General features: G+C 38.9%; 1 protein-coding gene across 1 annotated transcript in view; it reads left to right on the forward strand.

Annotated features, from left to right (window-relative positions):
- Positions 1–15327, forward strand: part of GINS2 (GINS complex subunit 2) — a 74787-nt gene that overhangs the window by 15709 nt on the left and 43751 nt on the right. The window contains exon 2 of the mRNA XM_053700984.1: positions 14392–14506. Within this exon, the coding sequence (XP_053556959.1) occupies positions 14392–14506 (115 nt within the window). The remainder of the gene's footprint in view (positions 1–14391; positions 14507–15327) is intronic.

Below are 15327 nucleotides of genomic sequence, written 5' to 3' on the forward strand. Positions count from 1 at the left end.
AAACCAGCTAGTACTATACAAATAAAATAATTATGCTGCATTAACATTTTGTATACTACTAAGCTATTTCAGAGGTCACAATATAAGGGCATATTTCCAATATAGATATGAACATGCACTCAGGACTCAGCCACAAAATAATAATTTATTAAGGTACAGTGAATAACCTCTAGTTGTAATTGTACTTAAAATAACCTACCACTTTTGTTTATAGATGGTCTTATTTACATATTAATCCTCCTAGGGAAAAACTAGAATGCTACTACCTACTGATTATATCTCAGTTACCTATGTATAGTTTTACATCTGAATTTTCATTTATGCCCAAAGGACTCCCTGTTTTTAAGGTATAGATCCAGTACACTTCTCTCCTATTTAGCGTCTGAGATCTATTGCCACCTGTATTCAGTTTGGGCACATGATCAATACCTTGAAATGAAAATAAAGTATTGATGTATTTTAATTCACTTTTATCAAAATTATCATTTCTCCTATGCTGAGCAAAGTGTTTCGCCACTGGTGTCTTCGGCACTTCACTCTCAAGAGACAACAGATGCTCTCTCACTCTATCCTTGAGCATACGTGTCGTTCTACCAGTGTACTGAAAAAAACAAAGTTTACAAGTGATAAGGTACACTATGTATCTGGAATTACAGTTAAGGTGATGGTTCACCATGTATACATTACCTGTTACTGTAGAGTTGAAAGTATCACTCCTAACAAGGTATTTACATGATTTGCATGGTGTGCCACCACATCTATAATTCCCATTTTTCTTTTTTAACCACATCCTATTATCCTTTTTCTCTTTAATGGAAAAATTTCGTTTAAGACTATTCTCTATAGTTTCTGCTTTCCTTGATACACCTCTAATCCCTTTATCTATGACTGTCTTTAGTTTAGGATCATTTTTTAATAGTGGGCTAAATTTCTGAATAATTTTACAAATTTCTGAATATTGCCTACTATATTTAGTAGAGAAAGTTAATTTATCTATATTTCCTGAAATTTTGTCTTGTTTACTTTTATCCTGCAATAAAGATTTCCTATCCATAGCCTTAACTTCTTCCATAGTTATTTCTAGATCTCTTTTCTTATAACCCCTATCCATCAGTCTATTCTTTAAGATGTTTGCTTGGACAGAATAGTTTTCTTCACTACTACAATTACGTTTTAAACGCATAAACTGGCCTTTTGGAATTCCCTTTTTCACACTATAGGGATGGCCAGAATCTGCTCTAAGTATGGTATTGCCTGATGTTTTCTTTCTGAATATTTCTGTTGTAATACATCCTTTACTTGTATCTCCTTTTATTGTCAAGTCTAGATAGTCAACACTGCTCTCTGAACAAAAAAATGTAAACCTCAAATTGTTATTGTTGTCATTTAGATATCCCATAAACTGTTCTATAGTTGAATCACCACTTTTCCAAACTATTAGCAAATCATCTATAAATCTAGTATAGAATAGAATACGATTTTGAAAAAGGATTACTAGTAGTAAATATTTTCTTCAGTTCAAAATATCCAAGATATAAGTTAGCGTACGAGGGGGCGAATTTCGCCCCCATCGCCGTACCCTGACATTGTACATAAAAGCAGCCCTCAAATAGAAAATAGTTGTGGGTTAAAAGAAATTGGACAATGTCTACAATATAATCAATAAAGCAAGTCTCAAAGTTAGTATACATATGTAACATTTCATTAAGTGCATTAAGTCCCTCTCTATGCGGTATACAAGAATATAACGATTCTACATCTATAGTCAAGAACATAGATTCACTATCCCATCCTAGATCTTCCACCTTACGTAGTAGATGTTTCGTATCCCTTAGGTAACCTGGTAAACTTTTTACTATGGGCTGTAGAAATTCATCAATCCATCTCCCTAGATTTTCTCCTATGGTTCCTATGGTGGAAATTATAGGCCTCCCTGGCGGTCTTGATGCACATTTATGAACTTTGGGGAGATGTTTAAATACAGTTACTGTAGGACTCTCATTTATTAAACATTCTGCCTGTGCTTGTGTCAAATATCCATGGTGAACACCTTCATCTAACAACATTTTTAGCTCATTATTAAAACGCTCTGTAGGGTTATATGTCAATTTATGATATGTATTTACATCTGATAGTTGCCTTTCAGCTTCCAATACATATGCTTCCCTATCTTGTACCACAATAATGCCACCCTTGTCAGATTTAGAGACTACTATATTAGTATTGTCCCTAATTTCTTTTAATGCTTTTCTTTCCTGGTGAGACAAATTATCCCTTTTATTCTTTTTTGTGTGTATCTCTTTTACTTTTGTGTTATAAAGTTGTGTCAATTCTTCTTCCACCACTGCGTGAAATACCTCAATTAAATCCCCTCTTGCATGTATAGGATAGAAACTACTTGTGTGTCCTATCTTTTGTGTAGAGCTTGGAATGCTTAAATTATTAGGATCATATCTCAAGCTTTCACTACTTAAGATCCTTAAACTATTGGTATCACACAATTCATTAAATGTAAGTGAATCTATATCTGTGCTCATTATGTTACTCACACCTGTACCCGTATCCACTATCTCACTATCATAAATGGAAGATGGATCCTCATTAAAAAAATGTCTTTTTAACGTGACCTTTCGCACGAACTTATTGAGGTCAACAATGGTATCAAATAAGTCCATATTTCTTGTTGGAGAGAAACCCATTCCTTTCGAGAGTGCAATCTTCTGTGTATTGGTTAATGGGACAGATGACAAGTTTATTATACTCTCTAGTTCTGATCCTTCTTTTCTTTCATTGCTCTGGTCAACCTGCTGGGATATTTTGCCTTCTGATCTTCCTTTTTCTTTTTTATTCTTTTTGGATCTCCATCTTTTACTTTATGTTCGTGCCCGGACATATTAGGGGTAATTCCCAAATCCACCAGTGATCTATGTTCCACCTTTTCTTTAGGTCTTGCTCCTAGAGAATTATCTCTTTCATTATTTTCCTCACTCAGGTGTAGATGATCTTGGACTGTATGCATATGAACTGCCCTCTGCACTCGAAAAAGTAACTTTTCTTTGTACTTCCTTTTTATTACTAGACATATCTCCTTCAGCCTTTTTTCCTTTACTCTTTTTATTCTGATGACTTCTTCTTTTATTTTGCTGAGTACTGGTGTTCCAACTATAAACTATATCTAAGTCATAGTCCTTACAATCTCTTTGATATTTGCCCAGTTTTCTTGTAACCACTTCATTATCAATTCTTTCAGTTGTATCTTTTAGTTGTTTCATATAGTCTTCAAATCTCTCATCATCTTTAAGGTCATCAATCTGTATTTGTATCTCAGCTAGCTCACATAGTGTGGTTTCTCTTTCCTCTGTTCTTTTCTTTAATAGTTGTTTCATAAGAACCACAGAGCAATCGGTTAAATTTTGATTGCATTCTTTCATAAAAACCACATCCATTTCTTCTGCTGCTGGGTACTTTTTCATTCTGAGACCTCGTGGTATTTTTTCCTCATTTATATATAGTTGTAAAAATTCCATTTCCCACCATGTCTTTAGTTCTTTAATGGTTAATTTCTCTTTCATAGAAAACAATGTACTCAAATCTACAGGTGTGTGTTTGGGAGTGGTGTCCCCTTTAATTAGTAAATCAAGTTTCGCTCGTCTATTTACAATTTCTTCCTGATCCATGGCTTCAAATTATCTTATGTGCTATGCACTTGACTTGTCACAGTATAATATGCAATTTGAGAATTTCACTTCAAGCAGAGACACACTGTTGCAAAACTGTGTATATGAGCCATAAGGAATGTAATCACTTAACCTTTTAGCTGTGTGCAACTCAAACAGTCTGTTGTTTTACAAATGGGTTTATAATCTCACATGTATTGTTGCCACAACCTGATTAATTGCAGGAATTGAATTGTTACAAAGTTCTTACTTAAGACACTCTTGTTTCCAGGTACACATAGAGTGTTAGCTGTATATATATTCAGCTGGGTGAGTTTTACATATACACTGTTAGGTATTATGTTTCTCCTTTGTAGGTATATATATGTTCGGATAACCTCCAAAAATTCCAGTGTTCCAGTATATTATATTGTATCACAAGTAGATAGCATGAAAATATATTGGTGGTATCGAACTAACTTTGTGTGATTGTAAAAACATCAACCCAGGTTACTCACGGTTATCCGGCCCCACTATGCGGGATGTTGGAAAGTGTTCAGGCACTCCTCCTTCTCACCAGATAGCCGTTATCCAGTACAGAACCTGTAGCTTAGAAATCTCCGCGGTGTATCTCACACACCAAAAGGAATCCAGCAATACCACAATGGCGAAAAATAAGCAATCATAGACCGAGCTGAATCATCACTGTGTATTTGTCACATCAAGGAAAACAAAGGTTCCACCACTCCACACACATCAGCTACATCCAACGCGTTTCCTGCTGCTAAACAGCACTTCGTCAGGGATATTAACAGCTGTCTGATTACACCTTTTATTCGGCTCACCACTCATTCCCAAAATTTAAAGGTATACTACCGCTTATACATTTAGCGGCATATTAGTAACCTATAAGCCATTCAATCAGGTGCATCAATATCACATTCCAATATATAAAATAACAAGCATAAATTTATATGTTACGAGTACATTGTATCTAAAAATATAGTTAGACAATTAACACTTTATGGTGGGAAAACCAGCTAGTACTATACAAATAAAATAATTATGCTGCATTAACATTTTGTATACTACTAAGCTATTTCAGAGGTCACAATATAAGGGCATATTTCCAATATAGATATGAACATGCACTCAGGACTCAGCCACAAAATAATAATTTATTAAGGTACAGTGAATAACCTCTAGTTGTAATTGTACTTAAAATAACCTACCACTTTTGTTTATAGATGGTCTTATTTACATATTAATCCTCCTAGGGAAAAACTAGAATGCTACTACCTACTGATTATATCTCAGTTACCTATGTATAGTTTTACATCTGAATTTTCATTTATGCCCAGAGGACTCCCTGTTTTTAAGGTATAGATCCAGTACACTTCTCTCCTATTTAGCGTCTGAGATCTATTGCCACCTGTATTCAGTTTGGGCACATGATCAATACCTTGAAATGAAAATAAAGTATTGATGTATTTTAATTCACTTTTTAATATCACCTTAAGGAGGATTAATATGTAAATAAGACCATCTATAAACAAGTGGTAGGTTATTTTAAGTACAATTACAACTAGAGGTTATTCACTGTACCTTAATAAATTATTATTTTGTGGCTGAGTCCTGAGTGCATGTTCATATCTATATTGGAAATATGCCCTTATATTGTGACCTCTGAAATAGCTTAGTAGTATACAAAATGTTAATGCAGCATAATTATTTTATTTGTATAGTACTAGCTGGTTTTCCCACCATAAAGTGTTAATTGTCTAACTATATTTTTAGATACAATGTACTCGTAACATATAAATTTATGCTTGTTATTTTATATATTGGAATGTGATATTGATGCACCTGATTGAATGGCTTATAGGTTACTAATATGCCGCTAAATGTATAAGCGGTAGTATACCTTTTAAATTTTGGGAATGAGTGGTGAGCCGAATAAAAGGTGTAATCAGACAGCTGTGAATATCCCTGACGAAGTGCTGTTTAGCAGCAGGAAACGCGTTGGATGTAGCTGATGTGTGTGGAGTGGTGGAACCTTTGTTTTCCTTGATGTGACAATAAATACACAGTGATGATTCAGCTCGGTCTATGATTGCTTATTTTTCGCATTGTGGTATTGCTGGATTCCTTTTGGTGTGTGAGATACACCGCGGAGATTTCTAAGCTACAGGTTCTGTACTGGATAACGCCTATCTGGTGAGAAGGAGGAGTGCCTGAACACTTTCCAACATCCCGCATAGTGGGGCCGGATAACCGTGAGTAACCTGGGTTGATGTTTTTACAATCACACAAAGTTAGTTCGATACCACCAATATATTTTCATGCTATCTACTTGTGATACAATATAATATACTGGAACACTGGAATTTTTGGAGGTTATCCGAACATATATATACCTACAAAGGAGAAACATAATACCTAACAGTGTATATGTAAAACTCACCCAGCTGAATATATATACAGCTAACACTCTATGTGTACCTGGAAACAAGAGTGTCATAAGTAAGAACTTTGTAACAATTCAATTCCTGCAATTAATCAGGTTGTGGCAACAATACATGTGAGATTATAAACCCATTTGTAAAACAACAGACTGTTTGAGTTGCACACAGCTAAAAGGTTAAGTGATTACATTCCTTATGGCTCATATACACAGTTTTGCAACAGTGTGTCTCTGCTACTTAGTACATAGTCCAGTATAGTGACTATAGTATACCATGACGGAGGGAGGGGGGAAAATAAATACATTATTGAGAAAGGGATCTGGGAGAGGGAGGTGGTAGGGTTTTTTTTTTTTCGGGGGGGGGCAGCTACACTACAGAAAAAACATAATTTATGCTTACCTGATAAATTTATTTCTCTTGTAGTGTATCCAGTCCACGGATCATCCATTACTTGTGGGATATTCTCCTTCCCAACAGGAAGTTGCAAGAGGATCACCCACAGCAGAGCTGCTATATAGCTCCTCCCCTCACTGCCATATCCAGTCATTCGACCGAAACAAGACGAGAAAGGAGAAACCATAGGGTGCAGTGGTGACTGTAGTTTAATTAAAATTTACACCTGCCTTAAAAGGACAGGGCGGGCCGTGGACTGGATAGACTACAAGAGAAATAAATTTATCAGGTAAGCATAAATTATGTTTTCTCTTGTTAAGTGTATCCAGTCCACGGATCATCCATTACTTGTGGGATACCAATACCAAAGCTAAAGTACACGGATGATGGGAGGGACAAGGCAGGAACTTAAACGGAAGGAACCACTGCCTGTAGAACCTTTCTCCCCAAAACAGCCTCCGAAGAAGCAAAAGTGTCAAATTTGTAAAATCTTGAAAAGGTGTGAAGCGAAGACCAAGTCGCAGCCTTGCAAATCTGTTCAACAGAAGCCTCATTTTTAAAGGCCCAGGTGGAAGCCACAGCTCTAGTAGAATGAGCTGTAATCCTTTCAGGGGGTTGCTGTCCAGCAGTCTCATAGGCTAAGCGTATTATGCTCCGAAGCCAAAAGGAGAGAGAGGTTGCAGAAGCTTTTTGACCTCTCCTCTGTCCAGAGTAAACGACAAACAGGGCAGATGTTTGACAAAAATCTTTAGTAGCCTGTAAGTAAAACTTCAAGGCACGGACTACGTCCAGATTATGCAAAAGACGTTCCTTCTTTGAAGAAGGATTAGGACACAATGATGGAACAACAATCTCTTGATTGATATTCCTGTTAGAAACCACCTTAGGTAAAAACCCAGGTTTGGTACGCAGAACTACCTTGTCTGAATGAAAAATCGGATAAGGAGAATCACAATGTAAGGCAGATAACTCAGAGACTCTTCGAGCCGAGGAAATAGCCATCAAAAACAACTTTCCAAGATAAAAGTTTAATATCAATGGAATGAAGGGGTTCAAACGGAACTCCCTGAAGAACTTTAAGAACCAAGTTTAAGCTCCACGGGGGAGTAACAGTTTCAAACACAGGCTTAATCCTAACCAAAGCCTGACAAAATGCCTGGACGTCTGGAACTTCTGCCAGACGCTTGTGCAAAAGAATAGACAGAGCAGAGATCTGTCCTTTTAAAGAACTAGCTGATAAGCCTTTGTCCAGACCCTCTTGGAGAAAGGACAATATCCTAGGAATCCTAACCTTACTACATGAGTAACTCTTGGATTCACACCAATAAAGATATTTACGCCATATCTTATGGTAGATTTTCCTGGTGACAGGCTTCCGAGCCTGTATTAAGGTATCAATGACTGACCCGGAGAAGCCACGCCTTGATAGAATCAAGCGTTCAATCTCCATGCAGTCAGTCTCAGAGAAAGTGGATTTGGATGATTGAAAGGACCTTGTATTAGAAGGTCCTTCCTCAGAGGCAGAGTCCATGGTGGAAGAGATGACATGTCCACTAGGTCTGCATACCAGGTCCTGCGTGGCCACGCAGGCGCTATCAGAATCACCGATGCTCTCTCCTGTTTGATTTTGGCAATCAGTCGAGGGAGCAGAGGAAACGGTGGAAACACATAGGCCAGGTTGAAGAACCAAGGAGCTGCTAGAGCATCTATCAGCGTTGCTCCCGGGTCCCTGGACCTGGATCCGTAACAAGGAAGCTTTGCGTTCTGGCGAGACGCCATGAGATCCAGTTCTGGTTTGCCCCAACGATGGACAAGTTGAGCAAACACCTCCGGATGGAGTTCCCACTCCCCCGGATGAAAAGTCTGACGACTTAGAAAATCCGCCTCCCAGTTCTCTACGCCTGGGATGTGGATCGCTGACAGGTGGCAAGAGTGAGACTCTGCCCAGCAAATTATCTTTGAGACTTCTAACATCGCTAGGGAACTCCTGGTTCCCCCTTGATGGTTGATGTAAGCCACAGTCGTGATGTTGTCCGACTGAAATCTGATGAACCTCAGTGTTGCTAACTGAGGCCAAGCTAGAAGAGCATTGTATATTGCTCTTAACTCCAGAATATTTATTGGGAGGAGTTTCTCCTCCTGAGTCCACGATCCCTGAGCCTTCAGGGAGTTCCAGACTGCGCCCCAACCTAGAAGGCTGGCATCTGTTGTTACAATCGTCCAATCTGGCCTGCGAAAGGTCATACCCTTGGACAGATGTACCCGAGAAAGCCACCAGAGAAGAGAATCTCTGGTCTCTTGATCCAGATTTAGTAGAGGGGACAAATCTGAGTAATCCCCATTCCACTGACTTAGCATGCATAATTGCAGCGGTCTGAGATGCAGGCGCGCAAATGGCACTATGTCCATTGCCGGTACCATTAAGCCGATTACTTCCATGCACTGAGCCACTGACGGGCGTGGAATGGAATGAAGGAAACGGCAAGCATTTAGAAGTTTTGATAACCTGGACTCCGTCAGGTAAACTTTCATCTCTACAGAATCTAAGAGTCCCTAGGAAGGAGACTCTTGTGAGTGGTGATAGAGAACTCTTTTCCACGTTCACTTTCCACCCATGCGACCTCAGAAATGCCAGAACTATCTCTGTATGAGACTTGGCAATTTGAAAGCTTGACGCCTGTATCAGGATGTTGTCTAGATACGGAGCCACCGCCATGCCTCTCCGTCTTAGAACCGCCAGAAGTGAGCCCAGAACCTTTGTAAAAATTCTCGGGGCAGTGGCCAACCCGAAGGGAAGAGCTACAAATTGGTAATGCCTGTCTAGAAAGGCAAACCTTAGGAACCGATGATGATCTTTGTGAATCGGTATGTGAATGTAGGCATCCTTTAAGTCCACTGTGGTCATGTACTGACCCTCTTGGATCATGGGTAGGATGGTCTGAATAGTTTCCATTTTGAATGATGGAACTCTGAGGAATTTGTTTAAGATCTTTAGATCCAAGATTGGTCTGAAGGTTCCCTCTTTCTTGGGAACCGCAAACAGATCTGAATAAAATCCCTGTCCTTGTTCCGTCTGTGGAACTGGATGGATCACTCCCATTACTAGGAGGTCTTGCACACAGCTTAGGAATGCCTCTTTCTTTATCTGGTTTGATGATAACCTTGAAAGATGAAATCTCCCTTGTGGAGGAGAAGCTTTGAAGTCCAGAAGATATCCCTGAGATATGATCTCCAACGCCCAGGGATCCTGAACATCTCTTGCCCACGCCTGGGCGAAGAGAGAAAGTCTGCCCCCCACTAGATCCGTTTCCGGATAGGGGGCTGTTCCTTCATGCTTTCTTGGGGGCAGCAGCAGGCTTCCTGGCCTGCTTGCCCTTGTTCCAGGACTGGTTAGGTTTCCAGGCCTGTCTGGAATGAGCAACAGTTCCCTCTTGTTTTGAAGCGGAGGAAGTTGATGCTGCTCCTGCCTTGAAATTTCGAAAGGCACGAAAATTAGACTGTTTGGCCTTTGATTTGGCCCTGTCCTGAGGAAGGGTATGACCCTTGCCTCCAGTAATGTCAGCAATAATTTCCTTCAAGCCAGGCCCGAATAAGGTCTGCCCCTTGAAAGGAATGTTGAGTAATTTAGACTTTGAAGTCACGTCGGCTGACCAGGATTTAAGCCATAGCGCCCTACGCGCCTGGATGGCGAATCCGGAATTCTTAGCCGTTAGTTTAGTCAAATGAACAATGGCATCAGAAACAAATGAGTTAGCTAGCTTAAGCGTTCTAAGCTTGTCAATAATTTCATTCAATGGAGCTGTCTGGATGGCCTCTTCCAGGGCCTCAAACCAGAATGCCGCCACAGCAGTGACAGGCGCAATGCATGCAAGGGGCTGTAAAATAAAATCTTGTTGAATAAAAATTTTCTTAAGGTAACCCTCCAATTTTTTATCCATTGGATCTTAAAAAGCACAACTGTCCTCAACCGGGATAGTGGTACGCTTTGCTAAAGTAGAAACTGCTCCCTCCACCTTAGGGACCGTCTGCCATAAGTCCCGTGGAGTGGCGTCTATTGGAAACATTTTTCTAAATATAGGAGGTGGGGAAAAGCGCACACCGGGTCTATCCCACTCCTTGCTAATAATTTCTGTAAGCCTTTTAGGTATAGGAAAAACGTCAGTACACACCGGCACCACATAGTATCTATCCAGCCTACACAATTTCTCTGGAATTGCAACTGTGTTACAGTCATTCAGAGCAGCTAATACCTCCCCAAGCAATACACTAGGGTTCTCAAGCTTAAATTTAAAATTAGAAATCTCTGAATCGGGTTTCCCCGAGTCAGAGATGTCACCCACAGACTGAAGCTCTCCGTCCTCATGTTCTGCATACTGTGACGCAGTATCAGACATGGCTCTAACAGCATTTGCGCGCTCTGTATCCTAACCCCAGAGCTATCGCGCTTGCCTCTTAATTCAGGCAATCTAGATAATACCTCTGACAGGGTATTATTCATGATTGCAGCCTGCAAGGTAATCGCCATGGGCGTCCCTGTTGTAATTGGCGCCATATTAGCGTGCGTCCCCTGAGCGGGAGGCGAAGGGTCTGACACGTGGGGAGATTTAGTCGGCATAACTTCCCCCTCGACAGAACCCTCTGGTGATAATTCTTTTATAGATAAAGACTGATCTTTTTAAGGTGAAATCAATACATTTAGTACACATTCTCCTATGGGGCTCCACCATGGCTTTCAAACATAATGAACAAGTAGGTTCCTCTGTGTCAGACATGTTTAAACAGACTAGCAATGAGACTAGCAAGCTTGGAAAACACTTTAAAACAAGTTTACAAGCAATATAAAAAACGTTACTGCTCTTTTAAGAAACACAAATTTTCCCAAATTTTGAAATAACAGTGAAAAAATGCAGTTACACTAACGAAATTTTTACAGTGTATGTAATAAGTTAGCAGAGCATTGCACCCACTTGCAAATGGATGATTAACCCTTTAATACCAAAAACGGAATAACAAATGACAAAAACGTTTTTTAAACAATCACAACAACTGCCACAGCTCTACTGTGGCTTTTTACCTCCCTCAATACGACTTTTGAAGCCTTTTGTGCCCTTCAGAGAAGTGCTGGATGTCTGTGTCTGTAATTTTTGCTGTGCCAGAAAACGCCAAAATAGGCCCCTGGCACTCATATTACAACAGTGGGAAGCCTCAGGGAACTGTTTCTAGGCAAAATTCAAGCCAGCCATGTGGAAAAAACTAGGCCCCAATAAGTTTTATCACCAAACATATGTAAAAAAACTATTAAACATGCCAGCAAACGTTTTAAAATACACTTTTATAAGACTATGTATCTCTATTAATAAGCCTGATACCAGTCGCTATCACTGCATTTAAGGCTTTACTTACATTACTTCGGTATCAGCAGCATTGTCTAGCAAATTCCATCCCTAGAAAAATAATTTAACTGCACATACCTTATTGCAGGAAAACCTGCACGCTATTCCCCCTCTGAAGTTCCCTCACTCCTCAGAATATGTGAGAACAGCAAAGGATCTTAGTTACTTCTGCTAAGATCATAGAAAACGCAGGCAGATTCTTCTTCTAAATACTGCCTGAGATAAACAGTACACTCCGGTACCATTTAAAAATAACAAACTTTTGATTGAAGAAATAAACTAAGTATAAAACACCACAGTCCTCTTACGACCTCCATCTTAGTTGAGAGTTGCAAGAGAATGACTGGATATGGCAGTGAGGGGAGGAGCTATATAGCAGCTCTGCTGTGGGTGATCCTCTTGCAACTTCCTGTTGGGAAGGAGAATATCCCACAAGTAATGGATGATCCGTGGACTGGACACACTTAACAAGAGAAATGGGTTATAATTATATATAATTTTTTTTTTACCAAACTGGGTACTGGCAGACAGCTGCCAGTACCCAAGATGGCGGCAAATAGGTAGAGGGTGGAGGGTTAGAGAGCTGTTTGGGGGGATCAGGGAGGTTGGGGGCTAAGGGGGAATCCAACTAAGCATTTTATTTATAAAAAAAAAAAAAAAAAAGCAAGCCAGTGCTTAGAGGGACACTGAACCCAATTTTTTTTTCTTTTGGGATTCAAATAGAGCATGCAATTTTAAGCAACTTTCTAATTTACTCCTATTATCAAATTATCTTCATTCTCTTGGTATCTTTATTTGAAATGCAAGAATGTAAGTTTAGATGCCGGCCCATTTTTGGTGAACAACCTGGGTTGTTCTTATAGGTTGATAAATTCATCCACCAATAAACATGTGCTTTCCATGGTTCTGAACCAAAAAATAGCTTAGATACCTTCTTATTTAAATAAAGAAAGAAAGAGAACGAAGAAAAATTGACAATAGGAGTAAATTAGAAAGTTGTTTAAAATCGCATGCTCTATCTGAATCACAAAAGAAAAGATTTGGGGTCAGTATCCTTTTAAGATAGCGGTGACAATTGTGAGGGGGGGTAAGGAAGAAAGGGGTCAGGGAGGGATCCGGGGGTGGGATGTGTCAGGTGGGTGGCTGATCTCTACACTAAAGCAAAAGTTAACCCTACAAGCTACCTAATTAACCTCTTCACTGCTGGGCATAATACAAGTGTGTTGCGCAGCGGCATTTAGCGGCCTTCTAATTACCAGAAAGTAATGCCAAAGCCATAAATGTATGCTTTTTCCGAACAAAGGGGATCCCAGAGAAGCATTTACAACCATTTGTGCCATAATTGCACATGCAGTTTGTAAATTTCTGTGAGAAACCTAAAGTTTGTGAAAAAGTTAAAAATTTGTTTTTATTTGATCTCATTTGGCGGTGAAATGGTGGCATGAAATATACAAAAATAGGCCTAGATCAATACATTGGGTTGTCTGCTAAAAAAATATATACATGTGAATGGTTATTCAGGGATTCCTGACAGATATCAGTGTTACAATGTAACTATCGCAAATTTTGGGGAAAAAAAGTGTTTGGAAATAGCAAAGTGCTACTTGTACTTATTGCCCTATAACTTGCAAAAAAAGCATAGAACATGTAAACATTGGGTATTTCTAAACGCAGGACAAAATTTAGAAACTATTTAGCATTGGAGTTTTTTGGGGGTCAAAGTTAGAAAAAGTGTGTGGTTTTTTTTCCCCAATTTTTTCATCATATTTTATAAAAAAAATTTTTTATAGTAAATTATAAGATGATGAAAATAATAGTATTTTAAGAAAGTACTGTACATTTAATGGCGAGATAAACAGTATATAATATATGTGGGTACAGTAAATGAGTAAGAGGAAAATTACAGCTAAACACAAACACAGCAGAAATTTAAAAATTGCCTTGATCCCAAACGGTAAGAAAATTGAAAAGTGCTGTGGTCACTAAGGGGTTAATTAACAACTGCACATAGAAATTTTAATGGCTTACATTTTTCAGATGTGGGGTGTTAGGAAAAAAGTGCCTTTACATTGTGATCTATGGGGACTGTGTTATTACTATAAATAAATATATATGTATGTGCTTAATTTGCTGCGCAACTTACCCCCCTGTGTTGCGCTAGGTTCTGTGCCAGTTTATGATGGCATCAGAATGAGGGTCACATTGGAGCCTTTGGAAGCTCTCTCTCGTGAGCACAAAGAGAAAAACAGGAGGTCGTGTTTGCATTGAGCCTTACTTATAATGCCAGCGCACAATTGCGTGCTCTGGTATTACGATTGGAGCGCAAATATCGTGCTAACGTAAGCTCAGTTTTGCGCTGGAAATCAAAATCTGATAGACATTGAATATTTGTTTTTTAATCAGTGAAGAGATTAATGCACTAGTTTTGCTGGTTTTAATTTGTAATTAACACTTGATAACTAGTTCCCTCTTTTTCATTTGCAGGGAGACTTGGGTCCATTCAATCCAGGGTTACCTGTAGAAGTTCCTCTATGGCTGGCCATTAACCTCAAGCAAAGGCAGAAATGTCGCATTATACCTCCAGAGTGGATGGATGTGGGTAAGGACGTGTAGCCATTTTTAATTTAACACTTCATATTCACAAATTGACACTAAAGTAACTTATTGCCTAGTTATTTAAATTTAAATATTGAAATTGCATTTTTTTTCTTATATAGTTAAAAATGGTCTATTTTATGCCAATTATAATATTTGCTTTTCTCTGTTCTTTTGTTTTTCTTTGTATGTGGAATAACGGTCCTCTTTACTATATATGCATGTCATATTTAAAAGGACAGTAAATGTTGAAATACAATATAGGAAATACCTCAGAACCCTATACAATGACAGATAAAACCTTTATACATGCCAAAGAAATAAATCTATGAAATAAAACAGCATTGGAAATATCAAAACACAATAATTACCTACTCCTGTACGGAACATTATATTTAGGGAGCTCATAAACAGTCAGACAGACTCATGGGACTAAACTCGTGGATATCCTTGTGTGTCACAAGGCGAGTATATAATAACTGCATGTTTTCTTACATATACAGCAAAAGTATATTATATTATCATATCTCATGTAGTAGTGACCAAGGACATTATAACTAGGGATACAGAGGAAACTATTGCCTTCAGACCCCCAGATTCAGAGGTCCCATCTAAATACTATAAACTGGTGTGCATGTGGTAGTTTATGCAGGATTGTGTGTGCGTCCGTGAGAATTTGTGTGCTTGTGTATGTGCGTTTGTCCATTTTTAGCATATGTAAGTATGATCTTGTTTAGGACACTAATGGGGACACTACTCAGCCCAGTGCTCAGCAATTTCTTCATACACCTCTGGAGGTGACCTGTAAGCACGATACCTTTATGA

This window comes from Bombina bombina, chromosome 1 (genome assembly GCF_027579735.1).
Source record: "Bombina bombina isolate aBomBom1 chromosome 1, aBomBom1.pri, whole genome shotgun sequence".
NCBI lineage: Eukaryota > Metazoa > Chordata > Amphibia > Anura > Bombinatoridae > Bombina > Bombina bombina.